Genomic DNA, 24,878 nt, shown 5'->3' with positions numbered 1-24,878 from the left:
ATCCAATTTTCTGAACAGAAAGTTGGTCATTTATTAGTTTGGATCATTGAATTCATCTGGCGTCCAAAAGTTGTATTTCAGGTTATCTCATATGTCAGAGCTAAAACAAATAAGCAAAACAATATATTTATTAAATATATAAAATAAGTGTTTCTTTGAAAATAACTACACTCTATTGGAAATGTGTCCTGAAAATATCAGACAATGAAGCAATTAATGGGAAAAAACAAATAGCTGAAATGGACATCAAGGTGAGAAGCACTTTACACGGACCACTATTTAATACATACACTAGAATTGTGCTTCAACATCTTTTAAGCTCTAAGCTACTTGAGCACAATTATGACGTCTTTTTTTTTTCTCCATAATGTTTGGCATAGTCTCATACCTGGAACTATAAAAACAGCTAATTAGCATTTATTGGATGTGTTTCTACATGTTAGTATAATTAGCCTCATTTACAGGTCAAGATATTGAGTCTCACAGAGATTATGTGACTTAATTGAGATTTTATACCATCTAAGTGACTGACTAAAGCCTAAACACAGACTTGAATATAGAGCCCACTGCTTCCATCATACTCATTCACACTGTTGATTTATCGGGTAGCTTAAATATATATTTGCTGAATTGACCAATGCTTTTTGACTTCTTCAGAATAGGGATTTTATTCTGATCACAGAAATCCTTTCACTCAACTCACACAACCGTTATTACAAATAAGCTATGAAGGAAAAATAGGAAGTCTCTATGTTAAGCAACTATGGTCTCATTTGTATGGTACCTCTGAATAAATCTAAATCCATTTCAGGATTGTTTTGTGTCCTTATGAGGAAATGATATTTTATATGTAGGGAGAAATAATAAGTCTAGAAGATACTTCCAAAATATTTTTTCAGTCTATTTTTTAGAGGAAGGCTGATACGTATCCTCTTGCTTCCCCCTCTTCTTCCTTGTTTTTGATCTGGTTATTCCTCTTTAAATAAGCAACTTAATATTTTATGACTTATTGCAGCCAAACCGATAGGTCAATGACTTTAAGGCTCAACCTTTTTTCCCTCTATTGTATTGCATAATTCAAAGCCATTTTTTAAAAAATCTAAGTATAATTATTTTAGTTTTCTAATCACAATTTGGTACTTGTGGCTTCATAGCAGATTTTGATGGAGTTTGTATTCTGGAAGATGCAGTTTTGATGTTTTCAACATCCTGTTTAAACGAATTTAAATGCGTTAAAAAATGCAGTATGGATACCAAACTACTGGATTATCAGAACACCCAATGTTGATACTGACACATATAATTTCAAATTAAGACAGTTTCTAACAGTAAAGCAAAAGGAATTCTTTTGTCTCTGGGGGACATTTTCATAAAATTAAAATGAGGAATGCAGAAAAATTTAACCATTGGGTAAGCACTTTCTTCGCTTGGCTTCCATGACACTCTCTTCATTTTCCCTTCTCATTCTCCTTTCTTGGGTCCTCCTTTTCTCTCCGGCTCTTTATGTAGGGCTGTTCCAGCGATCAGTCCTTGGTCCTCTTTTCTTTCTCAGCTCTTCATCCACACTCACTGTAATGATTTAAAATACCATCTATAAGCCAATGACTCCTAAATTCTTTATCTCTAGTCCATAGCTCTCTCTCCTGCTGCTCAATCATACATCTCAACTGCCAACAATCATCACTTGACTACTACGTGTCTCAAACTCAATTATTTGAGAACCGAAATCTTGATCTTATCCTTCAGATTTGCTCTACCTGAAGTGTCTCTAGTCTCACCCTTGCAGTCGCAGAGTTCAAAAGTCTTGGGGTCATCCTCGACTCTTGGCTTTATCTCAAGAACCTCATTCAATCATCAGGAATTCGACCTTGCACAAGAATCTGATCACTTCTCACCATTAGAACCACTCTGGTGGTTCAGGCTCCTATCATTTCTCCCCTCCTTTCACCTTCCTCCCCCTAAATAAAGTCTATTCTCCAAAGAAGAGCCTGAAAGACGCTTTCAGAATGTAAAAGACAAATCATGCCGTTTCTTCTCTCAAAATCCTCCAGGAGATGTGAATCTCACATAAAATAAAAGCCGAAGTTCTCACAAAATCCGACACAATCTGTTACTTCTAAGCCCTTACCCCCCTCCCTTTCTCACATTATCCCTGGCTTCCAGGCTGTTACCCAAACATAGCATGCTTGCTATCAACTAGGAGTCCCAGAATTGTGTTTCCATTGCCTGGACAGCTTTTCTCCTAAATAAACAGCTTTACTCGAACAAGCAGCTCTTCTCTCAAATAACCGCATCATTGACCCATACCTGCTTTCAAGTCTTTGCTTAATGTAACTTTTTCAATGAAGGCTACTCTGACAATCCCCCCTTAAAAGCTGCAACCTGTGCCTTTACCTTCCTCTATCCTATCCTATCTTCTCTGGGCCACGTGTTACTTCATAGCTGGCCACCCTATTCGTGTGTTCATTTCAGGTCTCCTTCCAGTGGGATGTAAACTTTATACAATAAAGCCTCCTTTGTTCCAATATTTTGCTGGCTCGGCACATAGTAGGCACTATGAACGGGGGTCTCTGAACTCATCATTACAGTATTCATACAGCTGGGCGAATCCTCTATTAAACTCTCCTCAAAACTAAATTTCATCTTTTTAAATGGCGGAAGCTCACAAACTAGTCCATGTTTTTTAAGACCTTCCTGACCCCGGAAGTAAAAGACTAAGCAAAGGAGCCTGAGTGGGAAGCTACTTCCGTTTCCGTACAGACGCCAAGGCCAGCAAACAGCATGGCGAAGGCCGGGGGGAAGAGCGGCGGCGGCGGAAAGAAAGGCCTGAAGCGGAAAGCGTCCGCCGAAGAGCCCCAGAAGGCTGCAGCCGCTGAGGATGGAGCGACGGAAAGTGGGGTCCAACCTCCGAAATCGGCTGCCTTTCCCCCAGGCTTCAGCATTTCGGAAATTAAGAACAAACAACGGCGACACTTAATGTTCACGCGGTGGAAACAGCAGCAGCGGAAGGTAGGACGCGGCCGAGGCGGCAGGGCGCTTGCGCCGCATCCTCGACGCGCGTGCGCGGCAGTGCGGGGGGGGGGGGGGGAAGGGGAGGCGGGGAGTCGCGTCTGCGCGGCGGCGCTCGCCGGGTGCCCGCGGAGGCGGTACCTCCTCGAGGCGGGTGACACCCGTTCCTGTGTCCCGGTCCCCTCGCACGACTTCGGAGACTTTCGCCAGGTTCAGCTTTTTGCCTCAGCGTCGAGGATTCGCCTCCTTTCCGGCCCCTCCCTCGGCCCCCCCGCGCTGGGAGCAGAAGCCCGATGTCCCGCCCTCCTAGCCCCCAGAGCCCCCCTCCCGACCTGGACGCCCTCCCTGCCCACCCGACTTCGGCCAGTTCCAACAGCCTAAGACAGGCGGTGTATAAACCCAGAACCACGCTGCTCCGCTTCCTGGGCAGCAACAATACCGAAATTATTTCTGTAAAGTTTCTAGTAATTGTAGTTACAGCGTTGTCTTCGTCCTGTTCTCGGAGAGGAATATGAAGAGTTAAAGCTCAAGGAGTGCTTATTTGTGCATAAATTGCCCTTGGAAGCAAGCGTTTGTTACGTCATAAAAGTTCACGCGCGTACTCTTTTTGCTTGCCTGACTCCTCTTACTAGGTAGGTTTTATGAGGCCGTGAATTGTGCCTTACTCAGAAGTGCCAAAGTGGAGTACGTAGGGAATCTAACTCATTCTAGGTGAAAGCGTATGCAGGGTCTCCCAGAAGATTTTTTTTTTCTTTAAGATTTTATTTATTCATGAGAGACACAGAGAGAGGCAGAGATACAGGCGGAGGGAGAAGCAGGCTACATGCAGGGAGCCCGACGTGGGACTCGATCCCGGATCCCCAGGGTCACACCCTGGGCTGAAAGCGGCGCTAAACCGCTGAGCCCCCCAGGCTGCCCTCCCGAGAGATTTCTTGACACTAATCTGAGCCCTGATGGATAGAAGGTAGCTAGGCACTTGGGGGTGAGGGGGGGGGGGGGGGAGAAAGTACATTCGATTGTGTGTTAAGCATTCTGTTCAGACATCTCCGGAAGGTACCGATTTACAGTACAGTTGTAACTCATCTTGCTAGTTCTTAATTAATTCTAAAAACAGACTTCGATTATAAGATTTATGGATAACTAGTGGTGGTTTATTGGAAGCAATATGAAAACTCATCTCCCGTTGTCATTTATTTTTAATACTTGCCAAGAGAAGCAACCAGCATGGCCGTGGTTTTCTTTAGAAATGCAACTTGTTAGGGATGCAAAGTAAAACAAAAACTTAACTAGTTTAGATATACATTTTACATTTTTTACTTAACTTGAGGCTTTATAGTGAAAGAAAACGGTAGTAAAACGTTAAGTATTCAAACTTGCCAATTTAGATTTTTTTTTGAGGGAGCAAGAGCTTTATTATTTATTGATGGGCCAACGTATTTGGTTTATAATAACTTAAGTGTGAAAGTCTTTGTCAGGACGTATAATACATTACAAGATTGCTCAGTTTAAGTATTCATAGCATTAGAAATGTGTAGTTTCAGCATGTGTTTGTGATAAAACTGGTGGTTTCTCAATATTTTTTTTTAACTTTTTAGGAAAAGTTGGCGATTAAGAAAAAACTTAAAAAAGAGAGAGAAGCTCTTGGTGATAAGGTAAATAAAATTTTTAGTCATGTGCTTTCTGTCTTATTTTGAGGAATGCTCCCTGATAGTTATGTTGTATCACTTTCTTTTGTAATTTACTATAGAATATTCCCAATATGTAAAAGATGTGAAAATAAAATAACAAATCCCTTTCTATTCTTTACCCAGCTGAGAAACAGCACATTAGCAGATAATATTCAAAGTCTTTTATGTGCTTCTTCCTATTTAATTTCCCCTCCAAAGATAATCACTTATGAAATTGCCATGTTTTGTTTCTGTGCACTTCTTTTTTTGTGTCCCTAAAGGATGAACACATAGTGATATTTTACATTTTTTCAAAATTTCACGTAAATGGTATGTCTGTTTCAATGTGCTCATTTTTCTTAATTTTATGTGTTTGAGAGACAGACTCATCTTCCTGACTTTGGGAATGGGGAAGCTCTATGCCTGTAGTTGGAGTTCTTGTGACTTGAAGCAAAGGCTTTTTCTTTGTCAGGCAAGACTGGGGATGGGCAGGACAGAGCCTCTTCTGTTGAGAATGGGGAGTGGAAGGGAAGTGAGATACCTGGATGGATTATGGCAAAAAGAGCAGAGGTAATGCTTCCAGAAAGGGTTTGGCTATTTTTGTGATATTGATAAGAAATGAAGTCTTTCCACTGGAAATTTTTAATAGAACTACTAAATACATCCACAACCAAGTTATTTTCTTTTAATTTTATTTTATTTATAAGCTACTGTTAGGTCGTGATACATACTTGCAAAATTTTTAAAACATACAACTGTCCACTACCCCCTTCTCTTAAGGTGAGGTACCAAGTAATGATAAACATTTTTGAGGAAGGGAAAGTATAAATACTATATAAAAACCAAACATTCTGCTTTTTCATGCCTTCTTTTAATAGGATTAGGTTAAATCCCATGAAATTGCCAGCATTAGACTGTTCTGACCTGCAGAATCCTATCAAGCAATGTTTGCCTCTTAACTCTCAGTGATCAGTCAATTAAAACAAATATGCCAATGACCATTTGGAAATTTCACTACTCTTGTTTCTGGAACTGAAAGATAACTTTCTAGAACTGCTTCCTTTTAAAAATTACCTAAAACTTAATATTTGTTTCGTAAAATAATAAAAAATAAAATCCTAGTTTACTTCTTCATATTCTCTGCTAGTGTACATATGTTTTGAATTTGTTTTAGTCAGTGTATGCTTACAGTTCTGTGTTTCTGCTCCTTAGCATTTCATTTATACAACTTTTTGGTCTAAGCTGAGTATGCATGTTGCCAATTTTGCAGTATTCCATAGTCACAGTCATTACCCTGCTGTTGGATATTTGCCCTATTTGCTATTCATTTCCATTAATAATAATGATACTGCTTATTTCTTTATATAAATTGCTCCTCCTTTTCATTCCTTACCATAAATGCCTCAGATTAGAATTACTAGTTCAGCAGATAGATTTGTAGCTTTTGTTACTTATTTCTGAATAGCTATCTGGAAGTATTAGAACAAAGCCATATATATATATGTATATGTATATATGTGTATATATATATGTATACACCTTTGTACAGCCAACTCTTGAACAACATGGAGGTTGGGGTGCAGACCACCATCTCCACTCCTACACAGTTGAAAATCCCAAAAACTTAACTATTACTAATCTTACTGTTGACCTGAAGTCTACTAATAATGTAAATAATCAATTAACATGTATTTTATGTGTATTGTATACTGTATGCTTACTGTAAAATGAGCTGAAGAAAAGAAAGCGTTATTCAGAAAATTACAAGAGAAAATATATTTATAGTCTTGTTAAAAAGTTGCAAATAAGTGGACCCACACGTTTCAAATCCATGTTATTTAAGCATCAACTGTATTTTTTTTCATTCTGTTTGATATTCTTCTAGTGGATAATTGTTTTAATTCCATTTCTTTTGGCTACTCCTGCATGGTTTTAAGTCTTTTTATTCAGTTGGCAATTCTTCCAGTATGTTTATGTCTCTGTACAGAATTAAATTAAAAAAAAATAGAAAAGAATTAAAAGAAAAAAAAAATTAAAATCATTCGATTGTCTTCTTAGGATTGATGTAGTGATGGAAATGAGGAACAGATTTAGTTTTTGGATATTTGGAAATTTCTGTTATTCATCCCCAATCAAAATGCAAAATTGTTAATGTAAATTGCTTCTAAAACTTAATCTTTTTTCCTTTTATTTAGGCTCCACCAAAGCCTGTACCAAAGACCATTGACAACCAGCGAGTATATGATGAAACTATAGTAGATCCTAATGATGAAGAGGTAATATTAGAAGTCTTAAATAAATTTGGATGGCCACATTTGATAAATTATTTGTTCATATGTTGATATTTAATTTAAAGTACCAGCTGGTGAAGTTGTATAATAGACTCTGTCAACTGTAATTTTGGCATATTATTTGCTATAGTTGATTTCATAATTGAATTTCTCAGATGATATAGAAAAAGGCAGTGATTACTTATTTTCTAGAAATGTATGATATGTGTAGGTGAACTTTTTGTTGTTTAAAATCTTATGTAATGCTTCTGTTGTTTTTAATATCCTCTGAAAAGCATTCTTCATACTATAGATTTTTGTAGTTTTAGACATTTTGATATAAGGATAACATTTGGTGGTATTTTCTGTGTCCTCATAAAACTCTTGGTTTCAAGATAATAATCCACATGTCACTTCACATTTTCTTCTTAAATATTTGTGACAGTACAGTGAGAGAATCAAGGTTTTTAAACTTTTTTTTTTTTTGGTATAGTATATTTGGTTTTGGGTATGTTTGCTTTCAAACATTGCTGTTAGTGACATTCTTTAACGTTTTCAGTTATAGTCTTTCATACATTCAGTCAGTCTTCCAGTGAATGTTTATTGATTGCCTGCTGTGTATTGGAATCTGTTTTAGGGAGTTGGGATCTATCAGTGCACCAAACACTCTGCCATTTATACACAAAAGATGTCAGCCCACCCGGAACTTACATTCTAGGGAGAGAGACAAACAGTGAACATAATAAAACGAATTATCATATGTTAGCAGGTGATAGGTTACTAAAGTTAAAAAAATAGGGAGAAGGAAGGGTACTTGTGTAGCTCAGTCAGTTAGTGTCCAGCTTGATTTCTGCTCAGGTCGTGATCTCAGGGTTGTAAGATCAAATCCCAAATTGGGTTCTGTGCTCAGTAGGGAGTCTGCTTGAGATTTTCTCTCTCCCTCTCCCCCATGCTCTCATTCTCGCTCATTCTGCTCCCTCCCTCCCCAAAATAAATGTTAAAAAATAGAGTGAAGTAGATTCAGGGCTTCTTGAAGTAGAGTTTGCAATGTTATATGTATAGGAGTGTGTGTATGTTTGATTTAGTTTAACATAAATACAGAATTAATAGAAAAGTGGGAATTCATTGTATATCCTTCACCTAGATTTCCTTAATATTACACATGCTTTTCTTTTGTATTCTCTCTGATATGCTTGAGAGTAAATGGCAGACATGAAGCCTGTGTACTCCTATATAATTTAGTGCATTTTACTTATAAACAAGTGTATTTTTCTTGATAATCACACAACTAACATTGATGATGATGAGCATGATGATGATCTCATCTACACAGCTCATTCGATTGTCTACAGTTGTCCAAATGGTATCCTTTTTAGCAAAAGAAAAATTCCAGCTTATGCTTTTTACTCTGTTACAATGACTTTAACCTCCCTTAGTTTGGAATAGTTCTTTGGACTTCCTTTGCTTTTTTTTTTTTTTTTCTTCCTTTTTTTTGTAATTTAGTGGACTCCCTTTGTTTTTAATGACATTGACTTTTTGAAGAGTGCAGTCTAGGAATTTTTGTGAAATGTCACTAATATGACTTTGATATTTGCTCGTAATTATATTCAGTTTTTGTAATTTTGACAGGTATACCACAGATATGATATTGTTTTGATGCCTCTTATTAGGAGTAATGTATTGTTGGTTTTCCCATGCAGCTTTTTGTTTTTCCCTTTGTAATAACTGTTTGTAGGGGATATACTTTGAGATTATATAAACATATGTTATTCTTCAAACTTTCACTCAAGATTTTGCAATTACAAATAATTTTTTCCGGTCTGATGGAGCAGAGATTGTATCTCAGTATAGTTTTAAATTTTTGTTCACTTGTTATGAATGAGGTGGAACATCTTTTTATGCTTTTTTTCTTTTTAATCAGTTTGTTCATGTCTCTAGCCTATTTTTCTGTTGGTTAGGGTTGTAGTTCTATATAATGATGGTCAGGGTAGGCTTCATTGAGATGGCCTTTTAGGAAAGACTTGAAGGATATAAAGCAATTGGCCCCCTTGCAGTTCTGCCTCATTTGTTTCCTAGGAATGACCAGTGTAAAAACTAGTGCATAAACAGTTAATGCAAAAGCTCTAACACTTAGAGCTCCTCCTGGAGCATGTTCAGTGTGTTTTAAGAACAGCAAGGAAGTCAGTATGCTGAAATCAGTGAGCAAGAGAGAGGGTTACAGAAGAGGTGCCAGGGAAAGTATTGGGAAAAGCAGAAGCCAGAGCAGTGGCTTTGTTGACCATCATGAGGACTTAGGCTTTTATGCTTAGTGAAATGAGCCATTGGATGGTTTTCAACAGAGGAATGATATGATCACATTTAATTTTTAATAGTAATCAGTTGCTATACTGAGAATGTAATTAGAGAAGTAAACAGATATTTAGAAAACTACTGAAGTAATCCAGGAAAGAGATTATGATGATGATGACTTGGGCTACAGTTACAATGAGTATTGAGAATCCATTTGATTCTAAGGTTTGTTTTTTTTCCCAGGTATATTTTGAAATTAGAGCCATTGTAATTTCTTGATAAATTGGACATGGGGTGTGAGAAAGAATATTCAAAGATGGTATTGAGGTATTTAGTCTGAGCAATTAGAAAGAAGGATGGAATTGTCATTGACAAGATATGGAAGAGGTCTTGGCCAGAGATAAATTGGAAATCATAGATACTTAGAGGTTACAAATATGTAAAAATTTCCTAAATATTTACCTAGGGGAGAATTTATTGGGTCATGAGATGTTTAAATGTTCAACATTATATAGTGGTGCCAAAATGTTTTTCAAAGTAGTGGTTGTATCATTTTTCACTTGTGTTTAATAAGGGTAATATTTCTGGTCATCTACATTCTGACCAGTACTTCTACATTCTGACCAATACTTTGCCAGTGATAAAGGACTATCTCATTGTGGTTTGAGTTTGCATTTCCATGATTCCTAAAGTGGTTGAGCATCTTTTCATATATGCACTGTGTTTTTGCTAACGTTACGCCAGCTCATTCATGTCTTTTGCCTAGTTTTTTATCCTATATTTTATTGATTATAGAACTTCTTTTTTATTTTGGATACTAATCATATATGTATAAGTATCTTCTAATTTCTGGATGTCTTTTTCCTTTTTCTGTGCTGTCTTTGGTGAATAAAAGTCCTTAATATAGTTGAGGTTTTAAAGTTTAAAAAAATATTTATTTATTTATTTTGGTCTTAGGTAAGAAATCTTTATCCTGTGATCATATGTTCTCATATTTTTTAAAGGACTGATTTTCACATTTATGTGCTTAATCATCATGAATCAATTTCTTCGTTTGGTATGAGAAAGAAAAGCAATTTTTTTCTTCCCTTACCCCTTTTTCTGCCCCTACTATATGTAACCAGTTTCCCCAGCCTTTGGAGTAGATACAACCTTTCCCACAGTGAATTACAATGTTTTCATACATCAGGTATCCATACATGTTTGTCCTTTTTTGGGCTATTGATCAGTTTGTTGCTTTATCGCTTCTTTCTTTTCTTTCTTTTCTTTTCTTTCTTTCTTTCTTTCTTTTTCCTTCTTTATTTTCTTAATTATCTTAATGGTGAATTTTGATATTTGTTAGAGCAGGATGTTCTTCACCTCCATCTTCTTTCTGGTCTATCTCTTCAGGAACATTCTCTTTCTGCACCTTTGGTCTGCCATATAAAATTATAAATTAAAGCAGATCACTTAGGGAATCTATTTATATATTGCTTTTTTAAGGTAGGTCTTCTTTACTAAAAATGTGTTTCAAAGATTTTTATAATTTTCTTCATGCCAGTTTTACACATAAATCTTGCTAGGGCTCTTGCTGGGTATTTTATGTTTTTTTATTAGTGTAAATCACATCCCTTTAAAAATTATTTTATTTGCTCATTTATAAAAATGCTATTGATTTTTGGATTGTGATCGTCTAAACAGTAGCTTACCTAAATTTGTTTCTAATAATTTGTTTAAATAATTTTCATTTCATGACATCTCATATCAAATAAATAGAAGTATCAGTAGTGTTATCTGTGCCATGTTCCTGATTTTAAAGAGAATCCTCCTAATATTTCATCATTAATGTTTGTGTCTTCAATTTTAGATTCTCTTTATGCATTAAGGAAAATCCATTCTTTTCTTGCTGGCAGGGTTGTTTGTTTTTATCATGAATATATAAAATGTTATCAGATGCTTTTTCCGAAAATATTTAGATAATTATGATTTTTCTGCAAATATTGAGATGGATATACAGTTTTTCTCCTTTGTTGTATTAATGTAGGAAATGAAATAGATTTTCTAATGTTTAGTATCTTTTGCATTCTTGGGATAAATCCAATTTAATTAAGATGTTTTATCTTTTACACTGTTTTGGTTTATCAGTACCTTGTTTAGAGTATGTACATCTGTGTTTATAAGGGGGACTACAGTTATGTTCCTTTCCTTTTTAAAAAAAAAATTTATTTATTTATTCATGAGAGAGAGAGAGAGAGGCAGAGACACAGGCAGAGGGAGAAGCAGGCTCCATGCAGGGAGCCTGATGTGGGACACTATCCCCAGGACTCCAGGATTACACCCTGGGCCGAAGGCGGAGCTAAATCCCGAGCCACCCAGGCTGCCCTTCATTAGTTTTCCCCTGATCTTTATTCCTTTCTTCTACTTACCTAAGATTTCATTTATTCTTCTTTTTCTCTAGTTTCTTAAAATGGAAGCTTACATTATGATTTTATACTTTTATTTCTTTTTAATATAATCAAATAAAACTATGGTTTTCCTCCTAAGCACTGCTTTAGCAACATCCCATACATTTTGATAGGTTTACTGTGCTTTCATTTTCATTCTGCTCGAGATATCTTTAATTTCTCTTGTGATTTCTTCTTTGTCTCATCGATTATCAGGAAGTGTGTTAATTTCCAAATATTTGAGGATTTCCCAGATATATTTCTGCTATTGATTTCTAGTTCAGTTTTTTTGTGGTTCTTGGAACATACGCTGTTTGATTTTAGTCCTTTTCAAGTAAAGATGTGTTCTGGGGCAAGATCTCTTCTGTACAATGTTCTGTGTTCCTTTGGAAAACATGTATATTCTGCTGTTTTGAGAGTTTTAAATTGATTGTGTTGTTCATGTTTTCTATATAGTTGCTGAATTCCTAATTCTATCAGTTACTGAGAAAGGAGTATTGAAATCTCCAACTATAATTGTTGATTATTCATTTCTTCCATTCCTTTCAGTTTTTGCATTCATGTCTTTTTGTTTGTTTTTTGTTGTTGTTGTTAGGTACATACCTATTTAAAAAAAAATTTTTTTTTTTACTTTTTTTGAGGTTACATGCCCATTTATAATTATTAAATTTTCCTAACGTATTGATTCTTAATCCAGTGTCTCTTATTGTCTCATCCCTTAAATTGCCCATTACAAAATTTTTTTTTTTGGAACATTTCTTTTCTTAATGTCTGTTTTGTCTCATATATACATGGCCAACACACTTTCTTATAGTATATCTTCTTTTTTCATGCTTTCACTTTTTACCAGTTTGTATCTTTGAATTTAAAGTGTCACAGGCATCATATGCTTGGATATTGCTCTTTTATTCTTTTATTGACAATTAGTATTTAATGTTGATTTTTGATGTAGTTATATTTACATCTGCCATTTTGCTTTTTTCAACAGATTTCATATCTTTATTTTTATTCTGTTCCTCCTTGACTGCTTTCTTTTGTATTTTTTTAATGTATTTTTTAAAGATTTTATTTATTTATTCATGAGAGACAAAATGCTTTCTTTTGTATTAAAAAATATCTTTAGTATGCTATTTTAATTCCTTTTAATCTTTTAAATTTTATATTTAGGCTTCTTTTAGCAGTTTCTCTAGGAATTATATCCTCCTTTAATTTATCACTATCTATGTCAGGTAAATACAGACGTGATTCTGGTAAACTATAGCAGGTTTACACCAGCATAGCTTTGTTTCCTCCACTCTTGTTTATGGTATTGTCATATATACAGCATCTGCCTAGGTTATAAATCCAGTGTTTTAATTTCTGCTTTAAATAATATCATTAAAAAAAAGAAATTAAGAGTATACACATATAACACACACAAAGAGTCTTTTATGGTTACTTTGTATTTACCATTTATAGTACTCTTCTTTCTTTTCCTTTACAGCTAAGTTACCATCCGGTCTTATTTTCTTTCAGCTTGTAGGATTTCCTTATGTTTTTGTTTTTATAATAGATCTAATAGCTAATTATCTCAGTTTTTGTTTATCTGAAAATATACTTCTTTTCCTTCAATTTTGAAAGAATTTTGCAAATTATAGAATTTTTGGTTGACTTTTTTTTTTTTTTAATTTGGAACCTATTCCATTGCATTTTGACCTTTATAATTTCTGATGAGAAATCAGCTATTTTAATATTTGTCCCCTGCACATGATTTTTATTTCTTTCAGAATGTTCAGTTTTGGCTCTTAGCAGTTTGACTTTGATTTGTTTAGGTTCTTGTTCTTTTTATCCTACTTAGGGTTTGTTGAGCTTGTATCTGTATGTTAGAATTTTTCACCCATTATTCTTCAGATACTTTTTTCTACCTTCTCTTTCCTTCAGAGACTTCTTTTCACACACTTTTGAAATGGTTAACATTGTCCTACAGGTTTCTTTAGTTTTGCTCCTTTTTTAATGATTCTTTTCTCTGTTATTCAGATTGAATATTTATTAATCTAATTTCAAATTCATTGGTTTTTTTTTTCTTGCCATCTTAGATCCGCATTAAGCTCCTGTATTCTCTTAATTCCTTGAATATATTTATTATGGCTGCTTTGAAATTTTCACTAAATTCAACATGTAGGCTCACTCAGAGACAGTTTTTATTGGCTGCTTTTTTCCTGATTATGGGTTATACTTTCCTGTTCCTTAGCATATCTAATTTTTTGGCTGAAAGCTAAACATTTTAGGCAATATATTATAGTACCTGGACTGTTCTATTGTTTGATTTTTTTTGTTCTAGTAACTTGCCTGGACTTAAAATCTGTAATGAATCTGTCTTCCCATGAGTAGCACTATCAGTGCAAGGTGAACAAATCTTTTAGGATTTCTGAAGAAAAAGAAAAGGAAGAGAGCCCAGTAGGATACTGCCCAGGATATATAATATCTTGACAGAGAAGAGAGTTATCTGGAGAAGGAAGTTTAATACAGCTTATATATGTTTTTTGTTACATTGAGAATTGCAAGTCATCATGACAAAGGACATTTCAGAAAATTACAAACTTTATCTTATGCTTTTAGTATGTGCAAGATTGCAGGCTTTGGAGGTATGGGAACAGAATTTAGGGAGATTTTTACTCCTGTTTAGTTTAAAATGTTTCTTTTAGGTTATTATTTTTTAACAAAGCAGATACAGTGTGTGGTAGGGTAGCAATAGAGTGCATGCTTTGAAGTTTGGTGAACATTTACCATACTTGGTAAAAGTATGGCTTCCTTGGGAGCCCAGGAGCAGGGCCCACAAACATTAAAAGTTGAATTTCCTTTATCAGCACTATGTGTCTCTACATTTTTTTTTTTTTTTAATTGTTATTTTAAGCCTGGCTTCCTAGAGATTGTCCCTGTGTTTGTGTGGCTTAATGGTAAGCCAGTGATTTGGGTGGAGATTATGTTGAGATACCTTGAGCCTCTAAACGTCTATCAGCTGAGCTGGGTGTGTGTTGAGGACTGCATTGAAAGTTGCAGCCAGTTCTCAAGTGTTCCTAGCCTTTCATATGAAGTGGTTTCTTAGAACTCTCCCATGTGTAATTCAGCTGTCAGCCAGAGATTCGTGGAGATTATTGCAGCCCCTTTATGGTTCTTTCACTTCTTTAGCTTTCCTTTACATTTTTGGCTGGTCCACACCCACTCTGAACTGGGCCAGTAACCTTGGAGTAGCAAAAGCAAGGGTTTTCAAACCCACCTTTCCCAGATACAGCCCACCACCCTTGGATTCAAGATTGCTGGTTCTTGCCTACCATCAGACCTGAAGTTGATAAAGTTACTATTTTCACAGCCATGTTGATAGAAGAAATGGAATATTTCTAAGCAAGATTCCTGATGTTCTAGCCTATAGCCCTAGCCATTTTTCAAGAATGAACACAGCTCAGAGCACCTGAGTGACTCAGTTGGTTAAGTACCTGACTCTTGATTTTGGCTCAGGGTCATGCGATCAAGTCCTAGGGTCAGGTTCTGCACTCAGTACAGAGTCTGCTTGAGATTCTCTCCATCTTTCTCTGCCTCTCCCCCTTCTTACACTCTCTTCCCCTCCCAAAGTAAACAAATAAATCATGAGAAGAATAAACACAGCTTGTGTCTTGAAATGGTTTTTTGACAGTTTTTTCCAGTTTTATACTTGTATTCTACAAATAAAAAAACACCCAACCTATTCATGTTGCCATTAATAGAAGTCCCTATTGACTTTCTTTAGATCCCATATCAGCTTAGGAAGGTAGTCAGTGTCATAGAATCCTGCTGGAGCAGCTTTTAAGATTGAAGCTTAGTGGAGTGTTTGATATAAAATTATCTTTTCTGTTCACAGGTTGCTTATGATGAAGCTACAGATGAATTTGCATCTTACTTCAACAGACAAACTTCTCCCAAGATTCTCATCACAACATCAGATAGACCTCATGGGGTAAACATATCACTCAGTATAGTTATTGAATTCTTAATTTTCTTACATTACTATTTAAAAGACTATTTTCAGAAGATCTGAGTTAAATTATTATTAATTGCCATAGACACTGCCTATGAATAAGGTAAATAAAATGAATACTGTGATGTGATATAGGTTATAGGTTCTTGAAGCATGGTTCTGCAGGATAGGGTTTATCAGTCTCAGCACTATTAGCAAATTGGGCTGCATAGTTTTTTTATTATGGGAGTTGTCCTGTTCATTATAGGATGTTTAGCAGCATCCCTGGCTTCTCCAATAGATACCACTACCAGCCATCCCCACCACTGCCACTAATCACAACCACCAAAAATATTTCTAGACATTGCCAAATAATCACCCCCAGTTGAGAACCACCACTTTAGGATGATCAGCCTTTGATAAGGGTTGAATACTGTTCAGATTTCATTCTTTCCCTACCCTTGTTCTTTTTTAATAACACTTCTGTTAATCATTAAAAATTTTTATTCCTTTTCACTTTTGAAGATTTCTGTTTTTTGTTTTGCAGAGAACAGTACGACTCTGTGAACAGCTCTCCACAGTTATACCAAACTCACATGTTTATTACAGAAGAGGACTGGCTTTGAAAAAAATTATTCCACAGTGCATTTCAAGAGATTTCACAGATCTGATAGTTATTAATGAAGATCGTAAAATACCAAGTATCCTTCTTTATTAAAGTTTTCCTATTTCACCATCATCCTCTTTTAAGATATATTTGAAAGAATAAGGAGATGTTTTCTATAACTTTCAGAACATAACTTTTTTAAACTAGAAAATTATGGGTGGACTAACAAAAATGTAGAGTAGATAGTATGGTTAAAGAGAAAAATAGAGGATAGAGTGTGCACTCTGGCAAAATCTGCCAGCCTCCCCTCTGAGCTCATTAATTTTAAAGATGATCATTTGAGTGGGTTGATTATTAAAATTATTAAGGATTCATCAAAAATAGGGCAGGACTTTGCTGTTGCCAGAATAACATTTTTTTAAATCAATGAACACTGCCTTTTTTTTTTTTTTTTAATAATAGTGTAAAAGGTTTTTTTTTTTTTTTTAAATCTAACACTTAGGGCCTTATTATTTTCCATAGAAGTTAAAGACATTATCCACTTGTACAAGTTGCTTTCCAGAGACGAAAATAGACTAAAATTAGCTTTCCAATGTGATGTTTTATTGGCCATATTATAATTTGGCTTGGATTATGGGTTAATGTACCAAAATAACTAAAATCTCTTGAATACTTAACTATTCCAGAAGACATGTTTTTAATGTAGTTAGTTGCTGCTTTCTTAAAACTGTCTCCCACTATAAAGTGGCAAAATCTATGATCCTCTCTTTATTTTTGACAGTTAAAAAACTATCATCATTTTAAGGCTGCAAGCACGCATTCATCAATTCAATAAACATTGTATCCTTGTTTTAGCTGAGCTATTTTGTATAGGTATATAAACTTCATTTATACCATCTGTTGCCTTTAGGAAGCTTATGTTCTCGTTTACTTATAAAATGGTATTGTCTTTTTACCCAGAATGTTTAATATTTTTCTGGTTACCATTTTGGACACCTTGTAGGGTGAATTCAGATCATTAAGGTACCATCAGTACATAGACCAAATTTATAATAGAGAAATAACTAGAATAATTAATCCTAATATGAGATTATACTCATGTGTAAACATATACATACACACACACGCGCGCGTACGCGCGCGTGTGTGTGTGTGTATCTCAAGATTGTAAGTTTCAAGTATAGAATTAATGCAGTTTCTACAAGTCCTAATGCTACTGAATGGAATTTTTATAAGTATGATCTTGCCTGGATGTTGATTTTTATAATTTCAGAGATACTACATTTTCTTTTATAATTGATATGTAGTAATGCAGTTAATGGCAAAGTGTTGGTGGAAGAAGTAGGAAAGAGGACGTCCTAAATGCTTTTTTGTTCTCTATTAACAGAGCATGGTTTTCAAGACTAGTAAGTACGTTGGTGAGGGGCACTAGAAGTCCATCTTGGATAAAAAGATAAGATAAGGCCTAGAAACTCTGAATAAAGTCACATATCTTGGCTTCAGAGAATATCTGCGTAAACTCATAAATGAGACTTTGCTACTCTGAGAAAGATACAAGAGAGGCAAATGGAAGAAGGATGGGAAATAAGAAATGTGGGTATTTGCCATGACCCAGATAAAACGTGTAGAATAATTAAAAGGAGAATAATTTGTAGTTACCATAATAGAAATGGTAGTGTGATTCCTAAAGACCTAATGTGGGCTTACAAATAATAAGTCATGACCCCTAATGATGACACTTAGAAAAGTTGAAAGAATTGAGGATATTTGGCCTGTGGGAAATTAGAATTTGGACACATGACAAACTGGAAGGGCTGCTCTAAAAGAGTAGTAGTAGCCAAATGGTGGAAATTAATGGAGATACAAACTTTTTACTTTAGAAAAGAGCTTTTGTCAACTATCTAAACTGTGGTCCAGTGGCTTTGGGTCAGACAGATGTGATGTCAAATACAGACTTCATTACTTGCTATTTTTGTAATTTTTGTCAAGTTTCTTAGCTAGTTGGTTTTCTCATATTTTAACATACGAAATAGTACCTAAATCTTCAGGGCTCCCACAAAGATCATATAAATGTATTATGTTTCCAAGGCTTATTGCCTGGTCTGGCATTTTAGTAAAAGCATGGAAGTTTTTTTCTGGAGACCTACATCCTCTATTCAGTATTTCTAAATGGAAATTTGAGCTAAGTAACTCTTTGTGCTGTAGTTTTGGCAGGCTTTTGTAAGCTGTTTTGCATTCTTGTCCTTTGGGTACTAAAAGTTAGTTTCACCTCAATCATAACAGAATGCCTCTGTGCCTTAGGGCTTGTGCGCAGCTGTAATCCCACCCATTAAGATCTGCCACCTAGATCTGAAATTTGAGCTAATCTGCCTAAAATCCTTCTCAACCTTTTTTCCTTGTTACTGAAATAGGAATAATGACTCCTATTCTTCATGGTTTATGCTAGGAATTAGAAATAAGTTTTTTTTTTTTTTTTTTTTTTTTGTACAGTGCAAGTACTTAGGAACTGATAATTTTGGATTTTGTAGTTTTCTTTTGACAGAAACTACAATTTAGTGGGAATGCTCTAGAGAGAATTCAAGTCCTGGTTGGAAGAAATAACCTTTACTTCTCTTAGCACCCTGAGATTTTATGATTCTTTTCAGTGTTCAAATGATCTGGAAATACTTTTGGTTATACCTTATCAAGTTGAACCTGTGGTGAATTTTTGAAAAGTAGGAAAGAATTCAAACATTACTGATAATCTGCTATGTGCTAGGCACTAGTATTTATCAGAAATACTACAAATACTACAAATCTACCAGGAGTTAACAGATTAGTTGGGAAGAAAGTCATTTATATGATTATAACTCAAATGACAAGTGCTAAAGTTGACAGCTGAGATTTAAAACTTAATTTTAACTGTATAAAAAGAGGTGGCATTTGAAGTGGGCCTCAATAGTACTGACCTTCTTAGTCAAGCTTACTTCAGTCCTAAGGTGCTGAGCCCCTTCCCCAGAAGACCAGCACCATGTCTCCTGACCAGAGTTCTGCTGAGGTTCAGTTGTAGAGAAAGATTATCAGGTCACATTTAACAAGCAGATCAGAGCATACCTAGTTAAAACTTGCCACATTCTGGCCAAGGGCCAAACACTGCCCATGGGAGGCAAGGAGAGCCTCTGCAGATAACTGGCCTAAAGGAGATAGAGCAGCCAAAATGCAACAGTAGAGTGCATGCAACACACACCAGAGATACTCCCTGATGTGCCAGGCCCTGGACCGTATATTCTACTTCACAAAGCCATTACTCTTCTGGAGCAGGAAACATAAGGGGCTTTTCTAACACAGAGAAGAAGGCAGAGAGACAAAATGCCAGACAGAGGAATGTATCCCAAATGAAAGAACAAGATAGGTCACAACCGAGATCTAAATGAAACAAATATGAGTAATCTGTCTGCTGGAGAATTTAAAGCAACAATCAAGGATACTTGCTGAGGTTGAGAAAAGAATGGAAGATTTCGGGGAGGCCCTTACCACAGAGATAAAAGATTTAGAGAGTCAGAAGTGAGTAATGCAGTAACTGAGATTGGAAGGACTAGATACAGTGAACTCAAGGCTGGAAGAAGCAGAAGGCAAAATAGTGGAAAATAAGCTGAAAAAATAATTATGGAATATGAGAACAGACTTAGGGAACTCAGTGACTCCATCAGATGTCATTAGATTGCTATTATAAGTGCCAGAAGAGAAAAGGGGCCAGAAAATTTGAGGAAATAATAGTTGAAAACCTCCCTAATCTGGGGAAGGAAATAGACATCTGCATCCAAGAGGCACAGACAACTCCCATCAAAATCCAAGGCAGGCCAACACCAAGATATATTGCAGTTAAACTTTGAAACTACACTGATAAAAAAAGTCTTAAAAAGCAGTAAGACAAAAGAAGTCTCTAACTTACAAGGGAAGATCTATAAGGCTAGCTGTGGATTCCTCAAAAGAAACTAGCCAAGCCAGAAGACAGTGGCATAGTGTATTCAAAGTGCTGAATGGGAAAAATCTACAGCCAAGAATGCTCTATCCAGCAAGGCTATGATTCAGAATAGGAGAGATAAAGGGTTTCCCAGGCAAACAAAAGCTAAAGGAGTCCATGACCACTAAACCAGCCCTGCAAGAAATATTAAAGGGAACTCTTTGAGTAGAAAAATTTCAAGAAACGACAAGTAATAAAATGGCACTAAACATGTATCTATCAATAATTCTTTTTTTAAAGATTTTATTTATTTGTGAAAGACAGAGGCAGAGACATAGGCAGAGGGAGAAGCAGGCTCCATTGCAAGAAGCCCGAAGTGGAGACTCGATCCCAGGACTCCTGGGATCATGCCTTGAGCCAAAGGCAGACAGACGCTCAACCGTTGAGCCAGGTGTCCCTGTATCTATCAATAATTATTCTGAAAGTAAATGAACTAAATGCTCCAAACAAAAGACATAGGGTTTCAGAATGGACAAAGATACAAGAGACCCATTTTAGACCTGAAAACACCTGCAGATTGAAAGTGAGGAAATGGAAAAACATTTATCATGCAAATGGATGTCAAAAAAAGCTGGAGTAGCAATGTTTCATATCAGAGTTACAAACTAGACTTTAAATCAAGGTCTGTAATGAGATGAAGAGCACTGTATCATAATAAAGGGGACAATCCAACAAGATCTAAGAATTGTAAATATGCACCCAACATGGCAGCACCCAAATATATAAAACAATAACAAATGAACTCATTGATGAAGTGGGCCGTAATGGATGAGTTCAATATGGCAGGTATTTTGAAATAGCATGAACAGAAAATATATGATAGGATTAATATGTATGCTGTATAAGAGGTTGTGTCAGTGCCTTCCAGTTAGGAAACCTAGGCATAACTCCCTTTTATGGGAGTTAAACTTCGGGGCCACATGAGAGCTGTACTGATGTCTTTATTCTGTAGATGTGCTGTGGTGAGAGTAGTTTGAAATTAGCTACAGCTGTCAAGACTCCAGGTGGATCTAGTTTTTCACTTAGCATGAGAAACTGTGGTACAGATAAAATAACAGTAACATCCCATAGCTTATTACATATAAATTTGATTTACAGTCTGTATTAGAAAATCTACTTGGAATGGTGAGAGAGACCAACTAGGATACTGTTTTAATGTAGGTGGAAAATCTCAAGGACCTCAACTAAGAGAACAGCAGTAAGGGTAAAGAGGTGGCTATGGAAGTGAGGAATTTATGGGGGTAAAAGCAGTAAATAGAATTTGGCAAGGAAGGGAAGGAGGAAGTTGAAGACTACCCATGGGTTAATGGGAGAATGTTGATGCCTTTATAAAAAGATGGCAACATCTGTTTTGTAAAACTCAGGCTGTTTACAGGGAACTTGAGATAGTCTGGTTCTGACCTAAGGTTCAGTGTTTGAAAAAATCAAGTTGTGTTACAAAGACTTGAGGAATGTTGTATAGGTAGCAATCTTAGGTAGCTGCATTCTAGAAAGCCATTCCAGTCTCCTAACCCTGTCAATTGTAGGCAGGTGTCCTGTATTTCATTTATAGTTTAGTGTGTCTGGTAGAAGTGTCTGTGGTAGACAATCAATAAATGGTTATTAATTAGTTGATTTTAATTTGTGGCTGGCACAGTAATCTCAAGAATAAAAGCTTGTCTTTCGAGAAACACTGACTTCAAGAAAAGACCTTAGGAGTCTCTGGTCTTACGGGACAACATTCAAAGCTGACAGCATATACTCACCTTACATATGTATAAAAAATATACATAGAAATGTGTGTATATGTTTTTGTATCAAAGTGCATATGTAGGGTTATAAGGCTTCTGAACATGGGAGTTAAACTTTGGAATGCTAAAATTATGCTAGAAGCCCATCTTGTCTTTTCACCTAGGTTAATTGAATACCCAACATACCCTTTTGAGGGTGATGAGTTATGTATCATATTGTGAAGAGAAAAAGTGGGACTACCATAGGTTAATGTTTTCCTGAAATACTGGGTTGATTGTGGGTCTTCAGTATGGTAGGAAACTTTGTTAACCCAGAAGAATACACACACTTAACTACCTAGCTACAGATTTTAGGAGCCTTTGGACATACAGAGGACCAGTTATTTACACAATTTAAATTATAGAGTTCAACGTGTTCTTAGCTTTTTAAACAGATGGATTAATTCTGAGTCACTTGCCGAGTGGCCCAACTGCTCATTTTAAAATGAGCAGTGTTCGTTTGCGTAAAGAAATTAAGGTAAGTTTTATGCATTCCTTGATTGGCATTGGTCTCCTTGCAGTATATGCTTAGGCAGCTCTATAACTTACATATTGAATTGCTTTTTAAGGACACTTGTTCTCTTGCTTAAAGCCAGTTTTATCTACTGGCAGTTTTCTTATGAGATTATAATTGAGTTATGGCAGACAGGCAATAGCCTTCATTACTATCAAACAGGTTACTTTTTTTTTTTTTTTTTTTTTTTACAGGTTACTTTTCTAATAGGACTTTTTGGTATTCACTGCATGTTAAAATAATTTTAGGCTTTATTTCATGGGACTGATAAGCCATCTGTGGTAGTCTGTTATTAAGAAGGATTATCTTTAAAATTTTTTGTCTCATGTAAATTCTGAAACTTCAACTTGCAATATCAGGATATAGATTAATTCCTTATTTTTTCCATCCTTTTTCCAGAGAAGAGGCAAGGACCCTACAGAACACATACCTGAAGTAATTTTGAATAACTTTACTACGAGGCTGGGTCATTCTATTGGACGTATGTTTGCATCTCTCTTTCCCCATAATCCTCAATTTATTGGGAGGCAAGTTGCCACATTCCATAATCAACGGGATTATATATTCTTCAGATTTCATAGGTGAGGAAGGTACTTGAGCTCCTTAGATTTTGACTTCAATCGTGAAATACATTTTCAATGTAAATATGTTTTCTATTGTGACAAGTATTGTAGATGAGAAATAAATTATCTTTTGAACTCTGTCATATTAAAGAAATTCCATTTAGTTCATGCAGACTGTTTTCCCTTAATTCTTTCATTTATCTTTGAAGGTACATATTCAAGAGTGAAAAGAAAGTGGGAATTCAGGAACTTGGACCACGTTTTACCTTAAAATTAAGATCTCTTCAGAAAGGAACCTTTGATTCTAAATATGGAGAATATGAATGGGTCCATAAGGTATGTGCCTTATTTGAAAAGCCATTTAGATCATTTTAAAAGTAGGAATGAGAAGGAAGCCATGTACTTTAAGCTTTGAATGCTCATATGTTATACTTCTGATTTCCAGAAGCTCAAAAGAACTAATCTCTGATAGGGTATTTTGGTCTGGTGATCCCTGGTTCATTTGAAGTATCCTGAGATAGTGGTCCTCAAAGTAGATCAGCAGCATCACCTAGGAACCTGTTAGGAAGGCAGATTGTTAGGCCACAGATTTACTGAATCAGCAACTTAGGGAGTGGGGCCCAGCACTCTTCATAAGCCAGTGTTTGATTCTGTTGTATGTTTGAAAACTGTTGCTACAGAAGTTTTGTGTAAGTTTGGAGAGCATTTTAACTCATAAATGAAAACGTCAGCATTTTAAAGTCTGTTTCTAGTCAGCAATCACATACAATTTTTACTTCAAAATCATATATATATATATTACACATACATATGAGAACAGTAACTCCTAATGCCTTTGTTAGACCTGGACTATTCAGTCTCCAAAATGGACCCAGAAGGGTTTTTTTTAAGCAGTGTTACCTATAGATTTACTTTTTTTTTTTTCTTTCCTAATTTTCAGCCCCGGGAAATGGATACAAGTAGAAGAAAATTCCATTTATAAAATACTGAAGGAATAGTATTGAATTGTACTAAACAGGTCTACTTTGGATTTATGACAGAAGACCCTTTTTAAAACGTCATTTACTGGTTCCATAAACCTTTTCATGTCTGGACCAAGTAACAAGTGCCATGAATTACCATTCACTGTTTATGTAGCACATACAAATAAAAGTCATTTTGGTGAGTTTAGAAGTTGCAGTTTGTTTCCTAAAACTTAATTCTCTTATTCCTAGGTAATCATAAGTTGAAATCAAGATTCAGAGTAATAACTCTCGTGGAACATGAGTCTGGAGAGAAAATACATTGTTAACACACTAACCCAGTGGTTTTATACCAGACTAATCTTGGGTCTGGCACATAGTTTTAAATTCTGTTTCCTGCATGAATATATATTGGGAGGCCAGGTTTCTGGGATGTTTTAATATTTCCTTAAGCCTTTCAGATGGTAAAAATTTTAAAGCAAAATGGTCTAACAAAGACCTAAAATTTAAGTTGCAAATTACTGAAACTGAACTTTGGTTCCTTTTTTTTTTTTTTTTTGTCTTTTGTACACTTCATTACATTGTCCTATAGTGTTCCACTCAAAAATTGTTTAAAACTCTCAAGTTTTTCTTAACATCTTCTAATGGAATTTCTATGTCCAGTCTCCTTATTAGGAGAGCAATCTATTAAGTAATTAACTTTTAGGTGTGATGGTAATACCCTACACAAAGGAGTTTATCAGAAATACCTATTACTAAAACAAGTTAATCCTGCAAATACTCATAAGTAGGAACTCGTATTAGCAGCTTCCTCCTGACCTTGAAAGGATAA

The 24,878-nt window shown here is 35.5% G+C and overlaps 1 protein-coding gene and 1 long non-coding RNA gene across 2 annotated transcripts; one reads left to right on the top strand and one right to left on the bottom strand.

Annotated features, from left to right (window-relative positions):
• Window positions 1-1,282: 1,282 nt before the first annotated feature.
• On the bottom strand, window positions 1,283-3,066 carry LOC102156327. The gene is made up of 2 exons (XR_005361339.1): window positions 2,906-3,066; window positions 1,283-1,569 (listed from the first exon to the last, which is right to left on the bottom strand). It is a non-coding gene; the product is annotated as an uncharacterized LOC102156327 (long non-coding RNA).
• On the top strand, window positions 2,743-24,257 carry RPF1 (ribosome production factor 1 homolog). The gene is made up of 9 exons (XM_038541550.1): window positions 2,743-3,009; window positions 4,605-4,661; window positions 6,872-6,952; window positions 15,533-15,628; window positions 16,176-16,329; window positions 22,403-22,485; window positions 22,921-23,102; window positions 23,294-23,420; window positions 24,025-24,257. Exons 1-9 carry the CDS (start codon window positions 2,782-2,784, stop codon window positions 24,064-24,066), a joined length of 1,050 nt encoding a protein of 349 aa, XP_038397478.1. The 5' UTR covers window positions 2,743-2,781; the 3' UTR covers window positions 24,067-24,257.
• The last annotated feature ends 621 nt before the right edge of the window (window positions 24,258-24,878 follow it).

Source organism: Canis lupus, chromosome 6 (assembly GCF_011100685.1).
Source record: "Canis lupus familiaris isolate Mischka breed German Shepherd chromosome 6, alternate assembly UU_Cfam_GSD_1.0, whole genome shotgun sequence".
Classification (NCBI taxonomy): Eukaryota; Metazoa; Chordata; class Mammalia; order Carnivora; family Canidae; genus Canis; species Canis lupus.
Note: the sequence above shows the minus strand (reverse complement) of the source record. Positions and strands in the feature narration are given on the sequence as shown.